The sequence below is a fragment of the Polistes canadensis genome, unplaced genomic scaffold (genome assembly GCF_001313835.1).
Source record: "Polistes canadensis isolate GaletaPanama2010 unplaced genomic scaffold, ASM131383v1 scaffold_88, whole genome shotgun sequence".
Taxonomy (NCBI): Eukaryota; Metazoa; Arthropoda; class Insecta; order Hymenoptera; family Vespidae; genus Polistes; species Polistes canadensis.
This window is the reverse complement of record NW_014569635.1, coordinates 483,363-499,818: the sequence shown is the minus strand read 5'-3', so window position 1 is coordinate 499,818 and position 16,456 is coordinate 483,363. Positions and strand designations below refer to the sequence as shown.

The 16,456-nt window shown below is 32.1% G+C and overlaps 3 protein-coding genes and 1 long non-coding RNA gene across 7 annotated transcripts; 3 read left to right on the top strand and 1 right to left on the bottom strand.

The window, feature by feature from the left end:
* Positions 1–319: 319 nt before the first annotated feature.
* Positions 320–1,583, bottom strand: LOC106786902 (borealin-like). Its single transcript, XM_014748782.1, has one exon. The coding sequence runs from the start codon at positions 1,427–1,429 to the stop codon at positions 521–523; it is 909 nt and encodes a 302-aa protein (XP_014604268.1). The 5' UTR covers positions 1,430–1,583; the 3' UTR covers positions 320–520.
* A 322-nt stretch (positions 1,584–1,905) lies between these two features.
* Positions 1,906–2,878, top strand: LOC106786905 (leucine-rich repeat-containing protein 51-like). The gene is made up of 2 exons (XM_014748785.1): positions 1,906–2,119; positions 2,238–2,878. Exons 1-2 carry the CDS (start codon positions 2,002–2,004, stop codon positions 2,717–2,719), a joined length of 600 nt encoding a protein of 199 aa, XP_014604271.1. The 5' UTR covers positions 1,906–2,001; the 3' UTR covers positions 2,720–2,878.
* A 337-nt stretch (positions 2,879–3,215) lies between these two features.
* On the top strand, positions 3,216–4,144 carry LOC106786904. The gene is made up of 3 exons (XR_001381711.1): positions 3,216–3,370; positions 3,661–3,827; positions 3,936–4,144. It is a non-coding gene; the product is annotated as an uncharacterized LOC106786904 (long non-coding RNA).
* Positions 4,145–4,673: 529 nt separating this feature from the next.
* Positions 4,674–16,417, top strand: LOC106786918. Of its 4 annotated transcripts, XM_014748815.1 has the most exons (12): positions 4,674–4,919; positions 6,819–6,948; positions 7,097–7,225; positions 7,401–7,567; positions 7,911–8,127; positions 8,211–11,063; positions 11,147–11,194; positions 11,321–11,527; positions 11,690–14,209; positions 14,418–14,538; positions 14,640–14,956; positions 15,159–16,417. In XM_014748815.1, exons 2-12 carry the CDS (start codon positions 6,942–6,944, stop codon positions 15,215–15,217), a joined length of 6,645 nt encoding a protein of 2,214 aa, XP_014604301.1. In that variant the 5' UTR covers positions 4,674–4,919; positions 6,819–6,941; the 3' UTR covers positions 15,218–16,417. The 4 variants fall into 4 exon arrangements, with proteins under 4 accessions (XP_014604301.1, XP_014604300.1, XP_014604298.1 ...); XM_014748814.1 differs by having other exon boundaries at positions 11,147–11,527; positions 14,709–14,956; XM_014748812.1 differs by having other exon boundaries at positions 11,147–11,527.
* The last annotated feature ends 39 nt before the right edge of the window (positions 16,418–16,456 follow it).

Below are 16,456 nucleotides of genomic sequence, written 5' to 3'. Positions count from 1 at the left end.
AATATATGCCCGAAATAAACTTCGCACATGCGCTCTTTTATTTGATCAATTTATTGCACTTTAAATCATTAGAAAAAATACTATTACTGCCTTTTTTTTATGCGACATTTCATATGTTTATTAAATAATATTAAAATTCTACATAAGGAGAAAAAAAATATTAACAATTGTAATAATTAAATATATTTAAAAGAATTTTTAAGCTATACACAGTTAATTATTTATAAATGTACTTATAAAATACATACTTATAATATATAACTTTATTTAATAATACAACATTAATAGGAGATAAAATATTTCTAAAGTTATATGTATAGTGTTATAAAAGATATATTATAAAATAGTACAAAAATAAGATGCATTACAATTTTGTCATTTTTTGTTTATGTTACGTATATATAATAACAAATATTCTCCTTTATTAATTTATACCATCCATAAATTAGGATGTTTGTTAATACAATAACTATACATTACATATTTGTAATGCCAAATTCAATTGCTTATAACCTATAAGTTATTTTAATGAAATAACTTTTTCGATATGGTCTTTAAGGGTTTCTAGTTGACGCATAGTTTCTGGATCTAAATCTGGTATGTGCGACATGCGTAATCCATCATTGGGTAATAAAGACATAATGTTTCCATTACTCAAAGGTACATTAATATTAGCAGTTTTATCTGGAACGATAGCAGAAACTAATAACGGGCTGCCTTGCATACTTAGTACCATTTCTCCTTCACGTGGACGTCTGAGCACATTCAAAGGTGTATTTGGTTTAACTTTAGGAGTAATAAGATTATATTCGTTCTTCAGAAGCTTAGAAGGTGCCGGCGTCTTAAATTTATCCGATTCTGGATCTAATTCGTTGTTGACGTATCCTTTATTTACGTTTTTCATTAATGTCTTGTGCGTTAAGTCAGTAAAAGAACATAGACGATTTTTGGAACAGCTACGAGTTACTCTTCTTGGTTTATTTTCAGAAGTTACTTTTTTAGCTCTCGATGCACGTGATGCACGAGATGTACGAGGTGCATGCAATGTAGATCCTCCTGTTGTACTTTCTGTTACATAGCCATCATCGGATGTAGCTGTAGCACGTTTGGTTTTTTTTGTTTTCACAGTTGACGGTGCATAAAATATTGACTGCTCATTCACAGATGATGTTACTTCGTTGCAATTTTCTTTCTCATCTTCTTTCCATGCAATTATTTCACCTAAAGTCATTTGCTTTAATTCTGTTGGTATGCCAGTTAATTTAACATTATGATAAGTTTCAAAACTCTCTATACTCATTTTAGCTTCGGCATCTAATTTCGCCAATCTAAATTGCAGTTTCTTATGAAAATCTTTTAGAAACAAATCTGATTCTTCTGTAGACTCTCGGGTTTGTTTGGATTTACGTATCTGTTTCGTGCGTGGCATGCTTTCTAATTGGTAAAATATTGAAAATAACAGAAACTATATTTCGCTATATTATAAATAATAACTTAACTTGGTCTAGTAAACTTTCTTCGCTTTTTTATTGATTAGGCTCTGCCCAATGTTTAAATTCTGTTTACCGCTATGGGCAGTTTCAACCCTTAAAGTAATGATATACAAAGAAATGTTATTAATAAGGTTATAAACGGTATTGCCCTCTAGCGAGCAAACAAATAAATAAATTCAACTAATTATGAAAATGTTTATAATGATTATTTTACAATATATATTTACAAAATTATTATAAATTGTATAATTAATTATTGAGTTTAGAAAATTATTGATTAACATATTAATTATAATTAGCCTTTCGACAACATTTAAAATTTTAAATTTAAACTACATTGGTACGAAGTACGTTACTCGTTAGAAAGCTTATGATTGGCTAATTTCGTGCATATCAAAATGTTAAATCGATTATCGTTATGTTACGTTAATCTTACGATTGTTATAAACAATTTATTATTTTGAAGTTTCGTATTATATAAATTATTATTTTTTATTGCTATTGTATAATGAATAGCAAAAATGCAAACGCCTACTTTACTTCTGATTATAAACGAAATGAAAGAGAAGAAATGTTAATAGCACCACCATTAGACTTTTCATTTAAAAAAGCTACTAACATGAATGGTATGTAAACCTAATGGTACTAAATAACAATTTCTTTCTCTCTCTTAATTATTTAATTTATAATATTTAATAAATATATATTAATATATTAATAATAACATTACTAACTAATTAAAAGAATTAGTTAATCAACAACCTCAGACGGTACGAACTATTAAAGCACCAGTACGAACGTCTAAAGATCGTTTTGCAACAAGTACAATATGGTTGAGTAATAATTTATTAAAATCCATGGAAGGACTTGAGAATTTTACCAAAGCAGTTCTAGAAGATCCAACTTGTTTAAGCTGGTTAGATCTTTCATTTAACGCAATCAACGAAATTGGAGTTGACATCGCAAAATTTCCTAATTTAAAGATTCTATATTTACATGGGAATAACATTTCCAATATAAATGACGTATTAAAATTAAGAAAACTATGTAATATGAGAGCCTTAACGTTGCATGGAAATCCAATAGAAACTTTACCATACTACAGAGGTTATATAATTAACGTTATGTCACAATTAATCAATTTAGACTTTTCTCCAATAACTATGTTCGAAAAGAAACGAGCAGTACCTGCTGGATTTTTTAAAATAATACAACCTGCTTTGTAAACGTAAATATTCAATATAGTTTATAAAGTATTGTATTATTAGTTTGCGTAAAATTAATCAATGAAAATAAGGTATCACCTGTACTTATATACTAATTTTTATTTGATTTAATAATATTTTGTAACAAACATACATTTATTAAATTGTACCTGTAACGTTAAATTAGTATGTTCTCTCTTTGCTTTTACTCAGGGCCGTAACATGTTTGAAGATCTTGGAGACATAATTTTAAATTTTTTAATAAAATTTAATATTATAGTATATGATATTAAATTATTAATTGTTAATAAACAAAATACGGGCTATAATTATTAATTTTTATATTATTACAAGACATTTCTTTTTTGTATACACAACATATCGATTACTTTATTTTGATTGGTTCTTATTCGTATTGATTGGTCATAAGTTTATTTCCATTGGTCGATGATTAACACGTGCGTTCTGGTTGGTTCAATAAGAAGTTAGGATCAAACACGAGATGGCATTACGAACTACCTAAAGAAACGTGTACTATATTATCAAATAACATATGACTAGTTATCTATTCTTGAAAATAGTTAGCTTCTCTGATTGTCACTAATAAACGTCTCTGGATAGAGAAAATTACTACGTTTCCTTCATTATTGTGAATTATTATATTTATATAAAGTGTGTATATTAATATCGTCTGAAATAATAATTTAAATACATTGTATAACATTAACTTTTGATTAGAACTTTATATACAAGTTACATAATAATTTGTCTATCTTTTAACAAAAGGTGTTAGGGAAAAATATATACAAACTTATAAGATTTTATTTTTAATTATATAAAAAAAATTATTACCAAATAATTAATCATATATTTACTGATTTAGATTTATTACTGTTTTTATTTTCTGTCCTGAGATTATAGGAATAAGCATTAACTATAAGGAAGAATTCTATTTTCTTTAGATGTCTTCTGCAGTCAAGACATTACCCAAACCAAATCTTCGTAATTTGTTATTAAGGAAGATGAAAATAGCTTTTATCGGTATGGCAGTAACTTCAACTCTTACAACATTAGCCTACAAAGTATTTATTGGTGATGCAAGGAAGAAAAAATATGAAGACTTTTACAAGTAATATAAGCATTCTTAATACTTTGTATTTTTTGTTATACTGTAAAGTATATATTTTTATTTTATTTTATATCTATTGTTATACAAATTTTACCAATTAATTTACAGAACATACGATCCAGAAGTAAGTCTCAAGCGTATGTGCGAATCCGGTTATATGCAGTCATGCGGAGATCATCATATAGTTTATGAGTAATTATTTAAATAATGTACATAGTTCGTCATAGTATACCGAATTCATATATATAAAATAACTTAAATAAAATATACATCTGTTATATACACATGTCTATAATACATTAAACTTTTACATTTAATCATATTCGTTATTTCTATATAGGTAATTTACGGTTTAAAAGATAATTCTAATAAAAATAGAAATTTATTTAAATTATTGTTAAGGAATATTATTATATATATAAATTTGCAGTCTCAAGATGTATAGAATTCTACTGTTAAGAGAAAAAAGAATGAAAAAATTTAAATACGTTAAAGAAATAATGTTTCGTTGAAAATCATTAATGGTAAGCATAGTATTGCACTGATAATATTTTGATAATATACTACTAATAAAAAGTAATATAAGAAAATATTAAAATATGTAAAAATGTTAAAAGAGGATTTTTTAACCATAGATTAAAAGATCCAATACACGCATCTATGTAAGAATATAATTAATTCGTAAAAAAAATATTCATAAACTTAGATTAAGAATCGTTAATAAATATTTTTCGCAAGTATTGAATAATAATTCTAACCATATTGGCATAAGGGGTTAAAGAAACTCTGATGTTAAAATAATTAGTAAGATGGCGCCGCAAGATTACCCAGCATGCCCTGCGCGATTGATTTGCGCATGTCAATTGTTCGCATTGCAAATGGCGGCTCCTTGTTATTGTTCATGGCGTTTTATGACTTGTCCCTTTATATTACCGATTATGTCGAGTTTTTTCGCAATCTTCGCCGCGCGCACTGTGCAGAAAGTGGAATAAGATACGCGCGGTGTATTTTAGGTTAAGCTAAGTGCTTTAGTGGTGTGTCTCCGTACGATTTGGACGAGAGAAATCCCACACGAAATTGGAAAGAAATGGGGTAACGTTAAAATTTTCCTGTGTTCATACGGTATCAATTCATAGTATGCGAGGACTAAAATCAGCTTAGGTGTTTCCTATAGACCTTCCATTGAATCTAATCTTATTTGGTAAGCGAACATAACAATGATAGGCATTAAACATTTGTCAAATAAAAATCTTCCGGATCTTTTGACGGTCTATCTCAACATGCTCGAGCCCACTTCACGTACACCTCCCCCGACGGACAAAATGGTGGCCCCCCGATATCCAATGGTCTGGGTGCCTTATTTCGTCAAAAATCATTATGGAATTTCTCAATAGGACTTTTATTTTTTTACATACTCACATTATTTAGATCAACGAGATACTTTTGATTTGCCGCTTAGTTCTATCTAAATATTCTATAACCTATTTTTGCTTATATAAAAATCGTGTGCCCCTGTCTAGTGGCCTAAAAGATTTTAATTGCCGTTCATAAATGGTGAGACTGTTTTCTTTCTTTCTTTCTTTCTTTCTTTCTTTTCTTATTTCTTTCTTTTTTTTTTCCCCTTTTCTTTCCTTTCTTTCCTTTTCTTTTCTCTTTTTATTTTTTTTTTCCTTCTCATTTTCTTTTTCTTTTAATATGTTATCTCGTTGCACCGTGTCAATCGATTTGAGAATAAATATTTGTAATCGTTTAGATGCAATTTTCATATTTTCATTATAATCGTATCTCTCTTTTTATAAAATTATAGATGAGTTATAACCTAGTCATATTTTTCCCTAACATTTTGTGTTTATGATCAGCATTATCTCTCGTTAATATACAGACGAATCGACGATCGTTAAGGATATCGGTATTATTATTATTATGACTTTTAAATTAATGACATTACATTTGGAGTATCATATGTTTGTTGTTTTATTCTATTGTTTATTTTCGTTTGTCCCTCCCTCCCCTCCTCCTCCTCCTCCTGCCTCTCCACCCACAAAATATTATATATATTTAACAAATAAAATATAGTTGAGTCTTTGGGAAAGCAATAATTAATATGAAAAATAAAATATATAATAATAGAAACTTATTTTTTTGTTTATATTTATTTGCACAATTATTGTTTACAATTGATGTGCACCGATAAAACATTTTATAGATTTTTATAAATTATAAGAGAATATATCTTGAATTTTTACTTTAAACCCATTGATAATATGTGATAATAAAAAAAGCAATATTTGTAATATTATTAACCTTTTGAGTGCTGCAGACGCATATATGTGTTTGTTTAAAGTTATCAGCATGGATTATAGATGTGTGTATATGCGTATGTTGGTACGAATATAAATGAAGCAATGGTGGTTTGTGTATTAATAATTGTTTCAAGTCTTGTCACATCAAAATTATACAAAAAAAAAAAACTTTCTTGGATTAGTTTATTTGAGAGAATAATGATTATAATTTATTATTAGCAGTTAGTATAATCAGTATGATCAGTGAAACTCATACTAGCTAAAAAGTATTTCATCTCTACAAAGCACTTCGGTTAAAAGTATTCACTATTCAAAAGTTTTAATAACTACTAGATATCAAAATATGAAAGCTACAAAGTATTGTAGGTATTTAAAGTTATATATTTTATTTTAATTCTGTTCGCTTTAATCTGTTCATTTCTTCAATATGTGTCATTATTTCTTCCAATTAATTCATCATATATGATACCTACAAAGCATATGAATAGATATTAGATTGTAGGAAGTTATAAATATGGTTGCTTTTATTATATTTTTTGTAATCTTTCTTTCTCGACCTTTAAATTCTATATAAATATTTTGAATGAAATAAGACGGTAACGTTACCATAGTTAAATCTATGCACAATATTTCTTGTTTATTGAATTTTAATCATCATTTTTGTCTCTTATTTTTTTTGTTTAAACAGTAAGCAAGTGCATTAGTGCTGGAGTGGTTTGGAGCTGTCGGTTTACAACCGACGAGGAAACATCTCATCACAAATTTATTGTCTTTGTACCCAGAGGTGTCTACCTGGGTAGTTATGTGATTTATGATTGGTACGTATTCCTTTGTTTTGGAAATCCTGAAATCAACCGTTTAATATTTATTTATTTTCTTAATTAAATTCATTATTAATATATATTAAAAATTAAGAATGGATAAGAATTTGTTCGTTAAACAAATAACAAAAATTATATATTGCAGTCATGGCGGCAGATAGTGATGGTGACCTCATTGAGACGGTGGTAACTTGTGAGGGTGACCTTGGTGATCCAGAATTTCCACATAAATTTAAAACCATCGTTGACCGTCTTAAATTTCTACTTTGTAAAGGTTTGTATTGTGAATCTATTGAAAATTATTATTTTGATTTTTCTTAAAGAAGATTTACATATTTTAATCTTATAATTTGTAAGAGTAAGTTTTTGATATGATATAATAATAAAGTTATTTGTATCATGTAAAATAATTATCTATACTTAAAGGAAAAATTATTTATCAATTGCAGAGAAAGGAGATGGTCTAAAAGTTAACAAAGTAGAACCATGGAATTCTGTCAGGGTTACATTTTCCATACCAAGAGAAGCTGCATTGCGATTACGAGAACTAGCAGCGCAAGGATCTTCACTGCTTACTCAACTTGGCATTCTTTCCGTACAGGTTGAAGGAGACCAGGTATAGTTATTGTTTTATAGATTCTAATAGTATTATTTAATAAAATAGTGTACATTAGCAGTAATAAAAGTCTTTTCATTGGAAAATTATGAAAGTAATTAACTTTTTGTGGACTACCGTCATATATATGCGTTCTGCATAATTTGGCCTAGAAACTCATATGCGTTTGGTCAAAACAATTGATAGGGCTAAAAGGTTCATATATGTGATATTAGCGTGTAGGCAGAAATGTGAGCTGGTAATTTCAAGTGACTATCACAACAGTGGCTTGGCCCCGCAGAACGTTTGGCTTTGAACCATTCTATACACAAAAGGTTAATATAATATATTAATGTATTTCTAGGTTATATCTTTAAGGATAGCGAGTCGATTTGGAGGCGAGGCACAAGAAATTGTCTTACGTTCAGGATCTTCACAGGATGCTGGAAATAAATCTCAGAATGAATCTACAAATAGTTCAGTTACTGCTGACAATGATCCTACTATAGCTTTACCGGATCCAAGCAATACATCAACAATATCTTCCGCATTGCGGAATGTTGCTCAAATAATAGCAGCTAGTACGTTTGTCTAATATTAAATAAATATATTTAAAAGATATATATATATATATTTCATTGTTGTCTCTTGTATAATGTTTCAGGTACATCGTCAGAGAAAGCTCCTCAATTTCGTTCTCCAAATGTTGTGGCACCAACAGACTGTGATCCTATCCCACCTTTTCTTGCAAAATCTGTGCCGTCAACGGCTGGTAGTAATGGCGTTGGTACTTCTGGCAACCAACCGGTCACTAATTCTATTGCTTCATCCAGAAATAATTATAATGGTCCATTCCCGTTTGCCAGCATGACGCATGCTGCTCAAGCAATACATAGCCGAGAATCACAAGCAACAACAATAAAAAATACAATTCAGTTTAAGCAGCATACACAGCCACCGCCGCCTTATCCAATACAAGATAATTTGGCAACGGTCACAGCCTTGTCAAGCGGTCATACAACTACGCAAACTGTAGTTACAGTTGGACAATTGACAACTCAGTATAAATCACCGATTACCACAACATCTAGTCTGTCACCAAACAATGGTAATCATTTAACAGGAAATTCTAATGGTAGTGGTAATCAAGTTGCTTTATCGAGTCCATTACTTGTGAATCTTCTGCAAAATGATGCTACCTCACATTCAAATAATGTGATACCTGGTCAGAAAATGTTGCCACCAGCTGTTGTTGATAACTCAGGATTAGCAAATCGTATGAGACCTACGAAGAAGCCAACTGTTAGAAGAAAAGAGCTAACTGTACAAAGTGAATCGCCACCGAATTTAGATTCATTAAGAACAGAAGATCTGATTGGAGGATCAGCCGTTATTGCGGATATATCTCAAAATTCACCATCTTCTGCATTTGCTGCCGTTAATGCAAATCAGCCATCGTCGATTCCTCAACAACATACGGTTAATGTAGTTGGCAGTAGCAGTCAAAATATAATGACACCACAAACTGTTCATCAAGTGCCAGTTGTTGGACAGATACAACAGATACAGCAACAAACACCACCAATACATACTCCAGTACAAATACAGCAAAAGTTTCCTATCAGACAAGAATTGACTTACAGGCCTTCACAAATGCAAATACAGAGTCAACTTCCTGCTAGGCATTCGGTGAATGGACAAGTTAGAACACCTTTACAACAACGGCAATTATTACTCCAACATCAACATCAACAGCAACAACAGCAACAACAACAACAGCAGCAGCAACAACAACAGCAACAACAACAACAACATCAACTCTTAGCTCAGCAGCAACAATTAAGCCAACAAAATATAACTACATCACAATTGGTAACTCAGCAAGGACCTACAACGCAACAAGCATTGTTGCAACAGCAAAGTGCTAATGCTCCATTGCAACCAACATCTTTACCTAATCAACCAGTTCTACAACAGCAACAAGTTTTACAGCATCCAACGGTAACATTGAATGTATCCCAACAAAGGCTAAGTTACTTAAGTAATCAACGTCAACAAACTCCTCCACCGTATCCACGGCAACCAATACCACAACAACCTCATTTAACACAGCAAAGTCAGACATTGAACGTACAACAGCAATTACATCATAATCAATTGAAAAATATAAATGTCAATACAAGTGCAACAACAGACTTTCGTTATGGGCAAAGTCAAAACATTCTCAGTAGAAATTATCAGACCTGTATCAGCAGTGCTAATGGACCTACATGGAATACACAAAATAGTTCCATTCCACAGGGTGCTCAAGTTAATACAACAAGGCTCGTAGTCTCTAATCAGGTTCCAGGTGCCTTTTCTCAGTGTGGCTCTACTATGAATCATACTCCTACGACTACTGCGACTGCTGCTACTAATAAAGTGGAAACGTCAGAGTCCCCAAAACCTGAGGAGGAGACACCAGAGCCAGAGTATACGTCAACTGGAAAAATTCGGCAATTTCTTATAAATCCTCTGACAGGTCATTTAGAACCAATGCCTAGTGAGAGCTCTGATTCAGAACCAGAAAGCGCAGTTGATAATCAAGATGATTTCTTTTCTTTTCCATCCCCTTCAAATGATAGATCTAATTCTATCTTTTCTGACGACGATGCAGACAGTAATTTTTCAAGAAGAAACGATACCACGACCAATACAGATCAATCAGATTCCGAGACGACGGTTAAATCTACAGCCAGCGAAGGAAGTTTAAAGCATAGCAGAATAAAACCTACCAGAGATTCAGCTCACAGTCCAATGCCTGGAGAAAAGATTAAACTTCGTTTAAAGTTAGAAAAATCAGAACCAGTTACCCAAGCGTATAAAGTTGATGTATCATTTGTAAACACACCACCTGTTAGAAAAGTTGATAAATCGGTAAACAAAATGTTTACCACGGGTATATCTAGCTCAGGGACTGGTGATGAACCACGAGTGCCTCCCTTACACATTTCTTTAAGAGGACGTAATGCTGCTGTAGTACAAATTAAGAAAAAAGAAAAAAAGTCTCTGAAAGATGGCGAAGCTGACATAGCTAGTGTAAAGAGGAAAGGAAAATTGAAAAAAATGAAAGAATGTATAGATGGGAACAAATTGTTGCAAAAAAAGTCATCTCTGAGCATGATTATAGGTACTGCCTCTGCTTCCAAACTACCCCTATCCAATTCAGCAATGATCAATAGCGCCAGTACCATTAATAAAGTGAATAATATTCTACAAACTGTTGTTGCTAAACCTAATGCCTTTAAACAAGAAATGTCAGTAGATTCTATAAGGCTGCAAGGTGCTCTGATCAAACCAAGTTCGAGTAAAAATAATGACGTAGATGATATACCTCTGAACAGTAGAATTCCATCTCCATCTAAACATAAGCCTCCTCTTTTAAATCAACCTTTAAATACGCCGCAACAAAACATAACGAAAAATCAAATGGAAGTCGATGTACAAAATCATACTCATGAACACAAAATAGGGGGAGGTAAGATAATAAAGTAATATCTAAATATTTTTAACACATAATAATGCATTGAAACTTTTTTTTTTTTTTTGTTTTTCTTTTAGGTAAAACCAAAAGAAGAGATAACAAGAGGAAATCAGAATCTGGAGAGGGTATGCATAGAGAACAAAATTTATTGTCGGGTGGTAGAATTTTAGATAATCAAGCCAAGTGGAGAAAACTCGGTTATAAAGGTGATTCCAATCAAGTGATACGAAAGTCTGATGCACTTTTAACAGGGACCGATTTCACAACTGTCAAAAAAGTCGGAGAAATTAGGAGAACCAGCGACAGCGACATAAACAGGTCAGCCGTGGAAAAGAACAATCCATTGAGCGCAGTGAATTCTAGATTGACGGAAATAAATGGTGTAAGAAGCGATTTAATTAATCAAGAAAAAAGAAGGCGTTTAAGTTTAATGGACGAAAAAGATTTGCATTCAGCAGGTAAATTATTGTAACTTTATATAAATGGCATTACATTATATTTTATTTTTGTTAACTTTTTTTATTTTTGTTTTTTTGTTTGTTTACATTATTAAAAGCAGGTCTTTTACTTATTGTACAATCCAAAGACTCTCAAAAAATCATTTTGTAATTGATTTACAGAATGTCATATTACAGAGGCTACCAGTCAAAAAGTTGCTTCTGAATCTTCTTCACCGAACACTCTTTTAAGTACCAAGAATGTTACCAATGTACCTTACGAAAATGAAACTCAAAGTTTAAAAACAAAAAACGTAATAATACAAAATGATTCTAACGTGTCAAGCAATACCGAAGTTAAAGTGTCTGTGCATACAGATGCGGCATCTAAATGTTCTCAACAGTCTGCAAACAGAAGTACGATGGTCAAAAATAAACCAGACATTGACAATTGCAAAGTGAATGCGAATGCTTTAACGAAAAATCAAAGTCTTGGACAGAAATTGAAAAATCATGTGAATGTTAAGAATGACACTAATGCTACTATTAACAGGCACAAGATAGAGCATTTTAACAACAAAAAGATAACTCAAAATCACATAATAAAACAAGCTGAGAGAACTGTAATTGAGAATAAATTGGATAATTCGCAAAGGATAAGTTTATTAAAAACATCACAAAGTTCAATAATCAGCAACACAGTGGACCAAGTTCCCAGACCTCAAAGCAATGATTTAGTTACTGGAAAGCCAACTTTACCAATCGGGGAAATTAATGTAACGGAAGCTAAAGTAAAGCAAAAGTTACTGGAGAATACAACAGTTCCTATTGGAATTGGTGTGGACGCTAATGTAGAAAGAGTTGGTAGTGGAGGAGGTGGGGAAGATTCGGGAATAGAATCTATGGATGCTCTTTCAGAGAAATCACCTAATCAAGGGGAATCACCTTTACATAGGCCAGTAACAGAAGCAGTGACACAAAGTAGCACTAAAAGTGTTATTCAAGGGGAACCATCCCTGCCAACCACCAATAAGAACGTGCCTTCCTCAACTAATAGTAGTGATATGTGTTCAAATACCCACGTGGAACTTCTTAAGTCCAATGCCCCGCAAAGATTAAGTCCTGTGTCTGTTGCAAGTTATCTCGAAAATCACCTCAATTGCAATGTATCACATTCTAGTGAAGAAGCTAAGAATGTACCTAGTGAAAAGACACTAATGATATCAACTTCAAGAACTAGTGGTGACTTGGTTGCCAGTTTAGAAATAACTGAACTAAAAAAAAGTGTTTCTAATCCACTAGTGACAGGATCAGTGACTGTCGTGACCACCGCTATAAGCAGTGGAATGGATAGTGATAATTTATTACAATGCGCGCATCAACAAATAAGCAACTTCTCTGAAACAGAAAATTGTAGCGTTAAATTAGAAGGTACTATTAACCAAAACGAGCAGGGTACGGCAAACTCTAAACACGAAGTGTTAAGAGCTGCAGAAGACAAACTTGATGACAGTGTAAAAAAAATGGTAGCGGAAAGTGACAGTGCAATTAGATTAAGTGAAGAACCTCATGGACAGAATAATAATGGTGTGCCTCTAATTCAAAATCATGTTACATATAGTAAAGTTAAAACAGACAAACTCCTCGATAGTATGGTTACAAATAAAGCTAACACAGTGGCAGATAATACATGTCCAAATAATCAGAGTCGCAGTCCGGAAATCAAAGCAGAGCCTGTAATCAATGTTAAAGTGGACGACACAAGGCAAGTTGATCAATCAGATAATTCCAAAAGTAATGTATCATTGAACACAGGCTCCGCCGTTCAAGTAGAATCGTGTATCGATCAAAACCAAAAATCTAATGTACAAACTCCTCAACAAATTTCAGTCAGGGAACCCTCAATGAATCTTCAAAAAGTTACAGATGATTTGGTTAAGAAACTTGCTAACGAGGCCTGCGAAAATCTAAGTATCCAGTCACCTCTTGGCGAGGATCCCCAGCCAATTAGGATTACACCGCCATTGTATACATATTCCAATCCAGTTGTTTTACAAAGAGACGAAACTCCAAGCCCAGCAGCACAAAATCTCGAAAATCTAGATTCCAGCGATGTAGAGCACAACAAAAGGAAACGTAGAAGAAAACAGGAATTAGAAGGTCGACAGGATGTCATATGCATCGAAGACAACGATGAAACACATTTTGTGGAAAGATTAAACTCCAATAACTCAGACGATTACATCAAAAGACCACCTAAATCTTTGCTAGAACAACTTTTAATAGAAATTCCAAGCGAAAGTAATGAAAAAAGATCACTGAGAACCAGATCGCAAAAATTGAACAGTCCGGATATTGCTAAAACTCCAAAAAGCAGCCCGCATGGTCCTAATAAGCTGGAAGAAAGACGTAGTATATCACCTTATGCAAAGGCTAGTCCTAAATTGGGATCATCCAAGTTATCTCCTAATACAACAACCATGAAAGTAGGAAAAAGAAAAAGACAGGAAAGTGAAAGTTCTGTAGCATCAAGCACAGCCGATGATCCCCAACCACGACCAGGAAAACGAAAATGTTCGGAAAATGCTGCGGAGCTCATTAAGGCTTGCATGGGTCTGGACGAAACTGGAAACGTCAAAAAGCAAATACCTGGCAAAGAAGAACCCAAAAAGGGATTCAACATATTGGCTAAAACTAAAAGAGGTGTGTTTACTATATATATATATATATTACATATATATTTTTTTTCTTTTTTTTATGTTGAATTATTGCAATACTTAAAAGACTGCCAAAAACAGAAATATTTCTAGTTGTCAATTGTCCTTGTCTATTAATCATAAATATAAAAAGCTCATCGATTAGATTTATTCGCTAATTGCGTCTAATCGATCTGATAATTTTATATTTTTAGGTCCCATTGTGGTAGAAGTAGATTCTTCTGACGATGAACCATTGATTGATTCAGTAGGAAAAGCAAGAATGAGATTGTCAGATGAAACATCCGCTGCTTCTCCAAAGTCTAAAGATCAAAAGTAAGCAATACTGCTACGTGATTACGTGCAGCGTAATGTAAACTTGAATTAGCCGCACTTAACGAGAAGTATTCCATGTAAATGAATTGTTATCATTCTAGAACAAATTCAACTACAACTGTTTCTGGCAGTCCAATTAATTCTAGTAATATATCAAATTTCAATGCCAGTAATAGAGTGCAAAGAGAAGCCCGTTTATTAACAACCAAACAACCGAGTACACCGACAGCAGTAAATGCTGGAAAAGAAAGGCTACGCGGTACTTCAGTGTCAAGTAATGAATCAGTGGGAGAAGTCACTACAAGACGATCCGTTCGACAGAATACATCTTCACCATTAGCAACGCCGGCAAGCAATACAAGAGGTGCATCTAGATCTACAGACGATGTAAATAGAAGAAAAACTCGAAGTGGGGCTGGTATGTATATAATGTTTGTTTAAAAATTAATCACAATATTTAACTATACATTTCAAAATATATCTTTAATTTTTGTTGTTTTATTTATTTACGTTTAATGCACATTTAAAATATATAAAATTTATTTGAATATAAATGAAGTTACGTATTCCCTATACCGTTTTAATTGAAAACACCTCGTACAGCGGGAACATTGTTTTAGTAACGGCTGAGGCAGCAGAACAGGCGAAACGGAGGCGAATATCCCGAGAAAACAAATGACCCTCGGGAAGTGACCTTGACAGTGATTAGCTACCGTCGCTTGTCAAGGCCTATCCGTCTGATTATCTATCTGTTATAAATGGTTATTTGATCGCCGTGTGGCTGGACCCCACCTGGTGAATGTGTATGTGTCGATAGCGCACAAACATTGCTGTATATGTTTGGGGGTTTTATAGCAAACGAAACGCTGGACGGTGGAAAGAAAAAAAAATCACATCAATTTGTCTAATATTACAAATAATATTACGAATGATAAATTTTTTCTATACTCTGTACAAAGTTATCGAGTTTCCTTTCATGATATACCATCAAAAGAAGTTTATATTATCACCTGAACGATGTTTGTTATTAGATGTTACTTTCTTAAATCTCTAAGAATTTTCTAATCGTAAAATAAGAAGATATCATGAAATAACATGGAAGAAAAGGAGATATTTCTGCACTTTTTTCACCGTCCAGCATTCTCTTTTGCAGTTTACTCCTATGAACAGCAAAGTTTAGTTACTCAGAATCTGTTCAACGTCTCGTATTTCGATCTAAGTAACTAAACTGGATTTATAACTGCCGAGTCATTGTGTAACTTTCTTTTACCAATTACAAGTTATTATTATTCATTTATAGAATGAGGTCGCATTATTATATATATATGTATATGTGCAATTCGGTCAAGTTCAATTTTCGTGTTTGAGGTCAATATTTACAGCATTATAATATATACATACATACATATATATATATATATAATAAATATATATACGTAGACGTTTTTTCATGAATATATCCAACAGATTGTTGTGCAAGAATTTCTTTTTACACCAATGAAGGTATAACTATCTGCTCTTTATTCTTAATATGTTATCTTTATCTCTTTATTCTCTTCTCGTATCATTTTTATTTCTTATTCATGGGAATTAAATAGTGGTAAAAGAAAGATCAAATATTTTAGGTCAAACATGAATCCGACTGTACTGCCGTAAGATAACACATTATTCCTGCAGATATAAATTTCATTAAATGGTGAGCTTGGGTCGCTACTCCGACGATTACTTCACTGATAGACTTTATTTAAAAAATGTTAAATATTTGTAGTCACATTTATTTATTTTATTTTAACTAATTTTTTTCTTCCTCTTCTTCTCTCTTGTTTTTTTTTTTTTTTTTTTTAAATTTTTCATTTTGTACATATTCGGGGAAATATGCATGCATACAAAAATAGTATTCGCTATACTCATTTTTAAT